Here is a 12,463-nt window from a genome sequence, read left to right on the forward strand (position 1 = left end):
AAAGTTTCACTATCACTTCTTTGAATGCTGATTCAGTCACAGTGACTCTCAGCACAGCACTGTAAATTCCCAGCACGTACTTGTACCTTCCCAGCTGATGCAACCCAGGAGCCTTAACAAACCCTTCAAAAGGCCTAAAATTCTGAATGCAAATGTGTGGTCCCAGCTTGCAGAGGTGCTGCCAAACTGACACTGTCAATAAGTCATTTAATGAAGCTCAAAATTCCACAGTTTGAGCTCTGCTATTCCAGCCCATCCCTGTGGACAGCCCGGCAGTCCCATGCACACTAACAAAGCATGTCTCAGGATGCATTAGATCTTCTTGACCTCATAAGTTAAGCAACTCACAACTAACTTGACTCACATCCGGCAATAAGTACTTCTAATTAATGGCTTTTAATTGCTGCCAGAGCACTGCATTCCCACACCCATGATGAAGCATGTCCCTTGCTCTGCTAACCCACATGTAAGATGGCACAGCTCTGACAACCCCACGCCTTTAGTATGCACAGAGCTCAGCCATTCCTCCCGAGCTTCAGGAGCACAGGCATCACTGTACATGAGAGAAAAATGTGCACAAAAACTACCCACCACACCATTCCAGGAGTTGCAACATCACTTGCTTTCTTGCTGCCCCTGCTTTTACATGATTATCTACGAAGTTCAGAGAAAGGAAGATAAGCGCTGTTTGTTAAGTCTGACTTCATGTGCAGTTTCTGAGAAGACATTTCAGAACCTAAAGTGCTTTCCAAAAACGAACTTTGCCTCCTATAAGCTACATGTGGACTTCATACTGCATTTACTTTACAGACAGGTAAACCTATGTAGGTGAGCTATTACCGAGTTGTCCAGAGTCACAGTGAGTTAAAAGAGGGGAAAAGAAAGTCTCCACAACAGGCAGTGCCCCACTCCCTGTACTGAGTGTACACAGAAACACCCACCAGCCACCCAGAACACTTTCCTCCCAACACTCAGGGTTTCCATATGTGCCACTGACCATCTCTGGACACTGAGACAGCGCTTACACAAGGTTTCCAACCCTGTATCCTGAAACAGTAGCGCTCCTGCCCACCCCAAGGAAAGCCCACACCCGCTCCTGATGGGATCACTGCTACACCACCTCCACAGAAAGGAAAGAGCCCAGAAAGGAGCAAAGCAGCCATTGAGGAACAGCTGTTGCAGGTTAACTCATCCTCCCTGGGCAAAGCTGGATGATGCCCAGCACACCAACCTCGGTCCTGCTGCCACAGACCAGCACAGTGCCCAGCTGTGCCTTGGCCAAGCCACCCACCACCCTCACTGCCACGTGCTCTGCCTTTTGCTCTGACAAACCAGCACTGTCAGACCCTATTACAGTAACTTCTGCAACCCACGGGCTTCACTTTCAACACTTCTCCTCCAAATAAGACCCACAGCCCTTCAAATCCCACACTGGTATCAGGCAGCTGCCAGTCTTTCCTACACAAGTCAAGCTACTTGTGTGTAAAACCAGTGAGACACACACAATTCCCCCAAAATACTTCCCCATTTTTACGGATTGCTAATGCTATGCTGAACCAGAAACATTTCCTAGAGCTTATTAAATATTTTTGTTAAATTGATCCACACCCGTGGACAACAACGGTTTTATTTCTCTGTAAGGCATCTGTGATAACGGAGCAATGGCAGCAAACAGGCACCAACCAGCTTCCTCACCCTATTAGCATTACAGAGGAAAGCCTCCCCTTCTGCTGCTAATGATGTGCTCTACCCTGTATCCCCAGGAGACAAATGACTGCACTGGCTGATTGACTCCATCACAGGGCCATCATCCATCAATGTATTGCCTCTCTTATTGAAATCTCATCTCAGGAAGAGAAAGTGCTCAGTGCCACTTCCGAAAAAAACAGTGAAAGCACTTTCAGAATAAGAGCTCCAAGATATATAATGAGAGCCAAATGTCTCAGCAGAAACACACATTTCCAACAACCTGAGCAGATCAGCCTGCTTTGTCCAACCAGGGCAAGGAAAATTTATACCCTTCTGCTAAACTAGATTTTGTTATTTTTTATTAAACAAAGGAATGAAACGTGTACCATAGACATAAATTTCTTGATCAAATTAAAACACAGACAGTGAATACAATCATATAGATTAAAAAATGGCAACCTGAGGATATTTAGCAAACTGATTTTCTAAAGCGTGGATTCCAGCATCTCTTACACAGGCTGGAATCACATTAACATCATGCAAGCCCCACTGACATCTGCAGAAGCAGGAAGAAAATACAAATCCTTCCCCATGTGTTTATTTAGTACATAGATAACAAAAAAAAAAGGAGCAATCCTATTCCATTAAGAAATACTCCTTTAATATAAAAAAGGCTGCACATTTGGGACCAGGGTGCAGGGGGTAACCTGTGCTCAAGACTCGTGAGGCAGTGTTCTGATCAACTTTAGATCACTGAAACCACCAAATTCCAGTAGTTCTGCATCCTCTGTCCACCTCTCCGATTCCACCACGTGAAGTTGCTCATGAATTACCCAGACACAGTTCCACATGCACAAAAATAATTTAGTTCAGGTAAAAATACTTTAGATTATGATCAGTCTGACGTCTGTCTACTCAAAAATATAAATCTGAAGAGGACAGCTTTATCTCAAGCAAGATATTTTGTCTCACTTAGCACCTCTGCATGTTACAAACAATTCATCATAACTCTTGAAATCCCTATCAACAATCTGCTTGAGAAAACATGTCTAAACATTTACTTCTTGTTTAGCCCTAAACAAAATCCAAAATTGACTTGTTTTGCTTCCATTTTATTTAAAGACAACCAATCTGGTAAAGTCCTCAAACTAAAGTTTCTGGAACTCCTGAACAGAGACTCACAGAATGGTTTAGGTTGGAAGGGATCCTAAAGACTAACTTGTTCAACCCCCTGCCAAGGGCAGGGACACCTTCCATTAGATCACATTGGTCCAACCAGGCCTTGAACACTTCCAGGGATGGGGCAGCCACAGCTTCTCTGGGCAACCTGTGCCAGGGCCTCACCACCCGCATAGGGAAGAATTCCTTCCTAATATTCAATCTAACCCTGCCCTCTGTTCAGTTTGAAGCCACTCCCCCTTGTTCTGTCCCTCCAGGTCCTTGTCCCAAGTCCCTCTCCACCTCTCCTGGAGCCCCTTTAGGCACTGGAAGGGGCTCTAAGGTCTCCCTGGAACTTTCTCCAGGTTAAACAATCCCAACTCTCCCAGCCTGTCTCTATAGGATAGGGGCTCCATCCCTCTGATCATCTCCGGGGCCTCCTCTGGACTCGCTCCAGCAGCATTACATCCGTCCTCTCTTGAGGTTCCCAGAGCTGGAGGCAGCACTGGAGGTGGGGTCTCACCAGAGCATAGCAGAGGGCACAGTCCCCTCCCTCTCCCTGTTGCCCACACTCTGGGGAAGGAGCACAGGACATGTTTTGCTTTCTGGGCTGTCAGTGCACATTGTTGGGTCACGCTGAGCTTTTCCTCAACCAACACCCCCAAGTTCTTCTGCCCAGGGCTGCTCCCAGTCCATTCTCCATTCAGCCAGTCCTTGTGCTTGGGATTGCCCCAAACCAAGTGCAGGACCTTGTACTTGGCCTTGCTGAACTTCATGACGGTTGCATGGTCTCCCCTCTCTGCTGTCCAGGTCCCTCTGGATGACATTCCTTCCCTCCAGCACGTGACCACACCACAGCTTCCTGTCACCAGCAAACTTGCTGAGGGTGCACTTGATCCCACTGTCCACACCAACATGTCCATATTCCAATATAAGCTGTAAACACTGTTTCTGGAAGTTTGCACCTCCATGCAGCAACTGACAAAAAGCACACACCATGAATATTAAATATGGAACATTTCAGCTCCCAGCAAATTGCCATAAAACATATGTTTCAAAATGTTTATCAGTCAGTAGGTCAACATCTATTTTACAATTACAAGACTTTTACTTCTGCAGCAAAGAACATAATTACAAATTTTTAGTTCTTTGATCTCTGTAGCATAGGCATGTACTCCACAATCCCAGGCCAGCGTCTCAAATAAGACCACATACAGTTCAAAATCAGGTCTCCCGGCTTCACGATCCATGCTTTAGATCCCTAAAAACCCGTTTTTCTCATGCATTTCCAGCATTACTTAACAAAAGATTGGCTGTGGTTGTACTTTGAACTTTCAGAAAGACAGCACTTCAATAATAAAATATTATCAAAACAACAGCCAGTTTTAGCCAGTTCATTTTGGTTTTTGCTAGGCAGGACTTGAGATTCACATAACTCAGAAGACACTGAGTTACTGAACAATCAAACTAAACCCACCACACCAGCAAGGAGAAGTGATGCTTTTCCCCCCTCATTTATATTTGAGCCAGTCAGAATTACAATCTTTCCCATGTTTAACAGGCAGTGAATTTGTTGATGTACCAATTAGCACTCTGCTACAAAGAACATGCTCCTAATTAATAGCTGGTTTATGGGAAGAGCGATGTTAAGGATCTGGTCGTATCTCCAGATGTACCAAAAAAGTGTGAAAGGAGCTCTGGTTGATGTAAAGGAAATCTGTCTGCACAAAGAGACAATCAATGTATTTAGCATATGTCAGCTGTAAAAGGAACTTACATAAACGTAATGGAGGCATTTCCACATTATTTCTGTTGTATCCTGTACTCCTGGACATCTGCTTAGGGTAGCCTGGATGGGTTACTCAGTACTCATGACCTGCTCCTTTTGCCATGTCTTTTATAAACATGAAATGGCAAAAAAGAAAATTTTCCCTTACCTCTCTGAAACCTGCAGGCCTTAAGTAAATAAATACTCATAAACCCTCCTGTAAGACCCCTTCCCACTGGAAATGCCCAAATTTCTCATTTTACCTCGTGAAGGAGGAGCCCAGTGCAAAGAGATGTAAAGTACAGCTGCAAGACACAGCCACAGAGAGACTTTGCATGAATCTTATTTCAGGGCAGAGCTACATGTTATGAAACTCCAGCTCACCTTGCGAGTGACCTACATTGTGGGACTGGAACCCACTAACCTACAGAACCACTCGAAATCCCACTAAATAGGTCAGTGGGTTTCCTCATAAGAAGAATTCCCCAGACAAGGATAGATGCACATCAAATAAAGGACAAGCAGAGCATGTGCATCACCTAACGCAGGAGTGCTCCCCGAGCCCCGTGTCCCACCCTGCTGCTATATCCCTGCATGCCAGCAGGGCTCCCAAAAACCGCCCTGAACTTCTGTGTTTCTCACCAAGGGACCCTGGAAGGGCCTGTCTGTTTGTTCAAGCCCAATGGAACAGTAAGAAAAGGAGCGGCACCACAGCAGGGAACAGAAAGCCTCCCAATAATGCACAGCAAGTCTTGCAGCTGCCGGAGCACAAGTGACACCTGATTCATGATCAGTAGTGAACTATCCTGGAGTTATGGCAGGGGTGTCCAAGCTACAGCACAAAAGTCAGATGTAGCCAGCCAAAACAATCCATCTAGCCCACAGTAGATTTCCTGACACCTTTCATCCCTCATTTGTCTTGGGCCTCATGCACTTTTTTCAGGGGCCCAACAGTTCAGCCAAAACAGAGCCCCAGAGCACCGCGCACTGCTGGGGAACACCAACACAGCTCAGGACAGCCAGCCAGGATCCCACAGGAGCCAAGGGTGGTCACAGAGAACCACCCCTGCATCCACCACTTCCCTCCTCTCAACTATTACTCCAGGCAACACTGCACACTTTCTTATTTCTAGTTCATCCAATTCCACTGACCAGAGGAAGCCACGTCCGGGTGCAAATACACCCACCAGTCCTGCAAAGGCAGCAGCCCCTTCACATCCAGTTGATGGGAACGTGAAACAATCAGGGCAATTAAGAAAGGCATGGAGAGAAAGTTGCTCTTGCATTCCTCTGCCTACCAGTTCCCCACGAGGACCTGTCAGGAGCAAGAGGTCAGTATCCCAGTGGACAGGATGCCCGCTCGCAGCAGTAAAAGAGTTGCATGCCCTCTCCTCCTACATGCACATACATACTTTGATTTAGATTCCTGTCTCCCAAGAAAGCAGTTGATGGAGGAAGGGAAAAATGAATAATATCCACACTGCATATTATCAGTGATATATTAACATGCTCAGTGTTGCAGTTTATCCACTAGATCTTTTGAGAGTCTCCAAGAGAAATCAGAGATTGACATTAAATCCTACCACCCACAATTATTTAACCCAAACGGGTAGTCCACATAAATATTATAAGCACCCCTTATCCATGCTGAAGATTTTACTACTTATTTTAGCAAAAAGATCTTTTTGTCCTAATAAAACCAGGAAAACAACAGATACAGCAATTATTCCTTAATAGGACAGTTGGGGAAAAGAAGTGGTAGAAGCAAAGTGATCACAGGAACCACCACACTTCCCTACTGCATTTGTCACCAACAGCACCTCAGGTACCCAAATCTGACAACCGTAGCAGAGGGGTATTGCCTTGGTGCTGCACGTCAATACCGAAGACCTTCCCTGCTGAGAATGATTTCCCAGAGGTGCTGAGATCTAAGAGAAATCCTGGGGTGATGGTAATGAGATCATTAATGCCAGAGCCAAACACTGCAAAGAGCAAATCAGGACACAACTCTCACTTCTTTCAAACAGCTGAAGTACAAGACACAGATCTTACACCAGGGTTATGCTTGCACCACGTAATAGCTCATCTGAAGCTGAACAGCTTCATCTGCTCAGATGAAGCCTCACTAACTCCCTGCCAGCTTAAAAAATAAGTGTAGCATGAATCTGTACCAGTAGTCAGTTCATAATGGATCAATACTCCAAGGCACATGGTTGAGACAGCTGGGGTCCTGCAATACAAGTCACAAACTTAGTGTGTGGTCAAACCACAGCCCCAGAACTGAGGGTTTGCTGCGAACCATCAGCTCTCTCTTGTCAAATGCTGTTTGCTTCTGGCCTTGGCTCCTCTGCCCTGGTGGCTTTGCCAGACTTAGCAAAAGTACTCCAAAGTAACAGCCACTTACTTGTAGGCAGTGTGGGTAAACAAGGTATGAGACAACAGAGATCTCAAGAACTCCTGACATGTGGGCAAACATTTTGCTAACAGGTATTGTGCATTCCAGCACTCAGAACTATCTAGGCAGAGTTACACTGCACTCTCCATCACCAGCACAGCAGTCCCTGAGGGGACACATCCTCAGGATGTGGATGGCCTGGTGGAACACTGGCAGAGCTCCAGGCTGGTACTGACCACGCTTCCCTCCACCCGATCCAACAGCCATTTAACTGCAGCGATCGATGGGAAAACCAGGGATGATTTAACCAGAGATCGAAACAGCCAAATAGTAAAACAAGTATTCCAGAGTAAAGGCACCAACATCCCTTCCACAACAGCTTTTTCCAGATGAGTTACATACTGCATTTTTATAGAAATTAAGCCACTTAAAGGCCAGTTCTAATGTTAAAGAAAACCCACCTTAATGCAGGTGAAAGCTGTCTAACTTGAAAGAACCTAAGTAAACCACTTTGCTTCCAGCACAGCACAGCCCCACACCAAAGCAAGCACTTTCAGAAGAACAGTTCTGCAAACACATGGCAAATAAGCAGGGCATGTAGTAGTTGTAGGAAGGTCAGGATCATAAGCCTGATTCCTCATTCCAGGAATAGCAGAACTATCTGGTGCCTATTCTGGTCAGCCCAGCTTGGATGCAGAACAAGAGAATACTTTTCCATGGTGACACGGACAGTAGTTTGCATCCCTCAAGGCGCTAGCTTAGATCCTGCAAACATGCAAAGGAATTTTCTGGAGAACTGAAGGGGAACAAAGGCCAGTATCTGTGACACCTGTTCCACACAAGAGAATACTCATTTTAGAATTATGATTAACAGTTTCAGCTTGGCCTCCTCTCAAAAATAAGGATGGCAAAAGGGTGAAGCAGTACTGACATTACTCTTTCAGCGCTCCACAATGAAGTGTATATTCACATCACTTGGTGGAAACTCCAAACCAGGCACTTCAGGCATACAGGTATTAGCAACAAACAAAACAGAAATGCTTATTAAGTGTACACCTTGCAGAGGACACACACACTCTACAACTTATTAATTTTGTACTTTAAACTCCCATTGTTTTATTAATTTGCATGACAGACATCCAGTTGTTGCTTTCACATGTTCCACTGACTTTAAGTGTATTTCTCTGTACTCAAGGCACATTCATGATAAAAGGACGTGGAGTTCAGACAAGGAAAGCACTTATCCTAAAGTTAGAGCAAAATTAACATCAGAGAAGCTCCACCACATCACACTGCTTGCCTATTTATCCCACAGGAAAGTTTCAGAAAACAGTATCTCTGAAATCAGGAGGGAGCAAATATTCTCCTTCACCATGATGCCTGAAAACAATCCCATGGAGAAACACTTCACAGCCATGTCTGGGAGGAGAGAAGAGGTTACAAGAGGTGTACAGGAACACAACATATGTAAACTATCAAAGAACCAAAGGCGAAGAGGAGCAAGAATACCATTAGGAAAACCAAACAAAAACAGGGACCCATCACCTACCCTCAAATAAGAACTCACAGCTCCCCATAATGGGAAATACGAGGCCAAATCCTGCCCTCACAGTCTTAGGAAGTCCAAAGTAAACTTTCCTTCCGTGTTAGAAGCAGGAATGGATATTGGAAAGGAACATGTGGAGCAAACTTCCCAGCACAAGTTTTAATTCAAGCCTTCTCCTGTGTGCAGGAGCTGGTGTTGCTACACCAAAGAAAACCACCAGAAGAGCTGCAGGATACAAGGGGTGACCAGCACCAGTTCCCTGTGCCGTAACACCAGTCCAAAAATCTCCAGGAAAGGAAAAAAAGCATTGTATAGCCCAGCAAACACCTTCCCACTGCTCACTCCCAAGCCAGCCGCTAAAATCATCTCCTCGTCCAGCTGAGCGTTGGGTTCAGCTGAGTTGAACACAGCCTGTATCTTTGGCATGATCCTCACAAAAGGAAAACAGTAGAAAAACTCAACATACTTGCTTAAATAGCAAGTAATAAAAGTTTAACCATAAAATAGCAAGAATCAGGTTGAGGAAAGGGAGTCAGTGACATACTGTAACAAATCCAGTATTCAAGTAAGTGCCACAGGTTTAATGTAATCTGTGCATGACAACTCCCAATTCTTCAGAGACGGATTTGACCTAATTTTTATTTAAAAGTGCACCTGAAATATTTATAAACAGCTCCTTGAAAAACTACTCTGGCACAATTTAACTGTTTAGCCTCTACAATGATTTTGACTTGGCAGGTCAACTCTGAAACTGTGTTTGAAGCTCCTTTTATGAGGTCCTAGGGAAAGGGGATAGTTGGATCTGAGAAAATAAAACTTCTAACTGCTGCCAGCCACCCCTCCCACACGCCAACAGATCATATCAAGTCTGAAAAAATATACACACGGTGAGAATTAGCTAAGGGCCTCACTAGTTCTTAAATCAGAGAAAATTTATCAGCCAAAGTAAATTCCACAACAAATAACTGGCTTCAGAGTGGAGGGAGGGGGGAAGTAGGTCATACCAGATCATAAAAAAACCCTGGGCATACTGTAATTGCACACAATAATTTGATGAAAACCAGTTGCCTCACCATGCCTTTCACTACTTGGTTGAGGCTTTTCTTTAAAGTGAGTTTGATAAATTTCCATAAGTGTTACTGAAGAAAGTCACAATGAAGCAAGGCAGTTTTAACTGTGGAAGTGTCATCAACTTGTCAAATTGCAACTTAAAAGTCAAGCTCATCAGACACCTTATATTTCAAGTAATAGATTATCAATCATAACTCATTAAGTATCTTTACATCAGTCATTTATTTAAAAAATTCTGAAGAATTTCCCCAGCAGTGACTTGCACGTCACATACTATAACATTCAAAGTAACACCACAAATAGCTCTGACCTCCCAGGATTTCCCAACACACAATGCTCCCTCACAACACTCAATCACTTCTGCTTTCTGTTGTATTTATTCATAAATTATACAAATATGCAAGACGACATGATAGGCCATTGAATATTTTAAATACTTTCTCAAATTCTACAAACAAAAGCAATTTAAAAAGCACCAAAAAATGAATAGAAAGCTGATGAATTAAATGAATTAAAATTAGAAGCCATTCATAAGGGTCCATTAAAAGCTAAACAGAATTACAATGTTCTAGACCCGAGGATCACATCTGCAAGTAAGGCTACAGCTCTTAACCTGAAATCATCGACTGCTATCCCTCTTAATGGCTCTTTAAAAGACAAAACATCCTACTACCTCAACAAACAGTTTGAAAATTATCATTAAAAAAAAAAAAAAAGAAAAAAAGCAAGGGCACGTGAGAGCAAGCTGCTGCTCTCCAAATGAACAGCAGCATGGTGGCCAATGAAAATAATAGTGTCTGATACAAGATCCATCCCATATGGGCTCCTACATCTCATTAAGGCTCTCCTCCCACCAACACCCAGGCACATGCTTGACGTGAGGCCGCGGGAGCGTGTGGGGACTGCTCGGCTCTGCTCTGTAGTAGCACAGCTACAGACCAGGAGACTGCAGGATCAACACGTTTTACCTGAGCCAACGGGGAAGCCAAGGAAACAGAGACCCACAGGAATCAAGCGTGCTGGGGAGGTTTAGTTGGCACCCAAAGTGAGGCTGGACGAGTCAAGAAGCAGCACAGAACGCTACTGTCCCAGAAGCTCGACCTTATTCATGCTCCAACTACGCTACTTACAACTGGTTTAAGTTCAACACCTCCGTACAATTTGTAAAAAGCACAGAGATACTTGTAGCCCGTCGTGCACCATAAAACACACCGTGAAGCACTACAGTAACTACTGTTACTGTAACTCAGAGTTTCAATAGCCCGAAAACACGCTGCCCATTAAAAATGTAGGCACTTCACTTTGTCTAAAGAACAGTGCGAACAATAACAACCCAACAAGCTTTCACCTCCTCTGTCAATCAAGCCAAGACAGCCAAGTCATGCAAACAGCCTGCTGATGAGAGCACCTCAATACACAGCTGCACTCAAAGAACACCACGCCTTTCACAATGGAAACCTTACGGACTGTTTCCTTGGCAGAGCACAGCAATGGGAATTCAAATTTGGAAGGCACAATATGAACAAAATCAGGAATCAACATGGTAGAAACAAACCACAAAAAGACAGAAAAATCAGAGCACCGCACGCCTGTTTTAGCGCCACCTGATACCTCCAGGACAAACTTTGTGAACCTCTTAACTGGGAGAGAGCAAGTTTTGGGGCTTTTTTTTTGAGATTAAATTAAGCACTGTACGTTAGTTTCACCATCTCACAGACCTCCACAGTTACTCAGCGCAAGGCAATCACAGAGACCTGACAGCTAAAGCTTTCAGAAATCCGCACCATTCCCACACTGAGCACAAAGCCGATTCCTTTCTGATGACAACAGTCACGGAGAGATCAACATCTCAGGGAGGGAGTTGTTGTTCTCATGGCATCTTTAGTTTCAGCCGTTTCCTTTCTCTCTCCCTAATCCTCAATCAATTCTACTCCCGTAAAAAACACGGGTAAACCCGCACCCAAACCACAGAAAACCATCTGCCCCAAACCATAGAGTGCGTGGCTGTGGATCTCCAGCAACAAAAAAAACACAGAACAACAAAAAGATTCCAGGTTGCTGCCACATCCGCGAAACATGTCTTCCAGCTCCAATTAAACGCTCGAAGGAGAATTTTTAAAATCCACAAGCTCGTGAACAGGGATAGAAGGGGCTGCACCGAGGGGAAGGGGGGATGCAACCGGCCGATACGCAGGCAACAGCGAAAAAAATCAACAAGTCGGCGCAGCCCAGCGCGGAGCAAAAGCCGCGTCGGAAGGCGCGGACGTACCTTGTGGAGGTGCCTTTCCTGACATCGCAGATGCTGCATTTGAAGGCTTCGGCGCTGTTCCTGAAGGTGCACACGCTACAATCCCAAAAGCCTTCATCGGCTGCAGGTTTGGCTTGCCTTTTCGGCCTTGAGGAGGGGGAGGGAGAGGGGAAGCGTGTGTGTGTACGTGTGTGTTTGGGGAGGAGGAGAAAGGCGGCGGGAGGGAGGAGGGAGAGGAGGAGGAGGAGGAGGAGAAAAAGAAAACACACACATGAGAAACCATGTTACAGAGCCCCGAAACCCAGCGCCTGCTCGCACCGCCGCTCTCCCCCGGGGCCGGGAGCAGCCGACAAACACGGAGCGGGGCCGGGCCCGGAGAGGTGCGGGGGGCGCCGCGCTCCGCCCCGGCCCCGCCGGGCCGAACCGCGCCGGGCCGGGCCGCCCGCGTCCCCCCCGCCCGCGGCGGGAGGGTGGGTGGGTGGGCGAGTTTGCGGGCTGGGAGGCGCGTTCCCTCCTCCACCTTGTTAAACCTCCCTTTGTCTGGGAGCGGCGAGTGCGCGGAGCGGGGAGTGCGAGGGGAGCCGCCAT

The 12,463-nt window shown here is 45.7% G+C and overlaps 1 protein-coding gene across 1 annotated transcript in view; it reads right to left on the reverse strand.

The window, feature by feature from the left end:
* The window catches only part of RYBP (RING1 and YY1 binding protein), a 43,248-nt gene that overhangs the window by 30,191 nt on the left and 594 nt on the right, over positions 1 to 12,463 (reverse strand). Inside the window, exon 2 of the mRNA XM_027700771.1 lies at positions 11,897 to 12,022. Coding sequence (XP_027556572.1) covers positions 11,897 to 12,022 — 126 coding nt within the window. The remainder of the gene's footprint in view (positions 1 to 11,896; positions 12,023 to 12,463) is intronic.

This window comes from Neopelma chrysocephalum, unplaced genomic scaffold (genome assembly GCF_003984885.1).
Source record: "Neopelma chrysocephalum unplaced genomic scaffold, ASM398488v2 Primary Assembly neopelma1_147, whole genome shotgun sequence".
NCBI classification, from domain to species: Eukaryota; Metazoa; Chordata; class Aves; order Passeriformes; family Pipridae; genus Neopelma; species Neopelma chrysocephalum.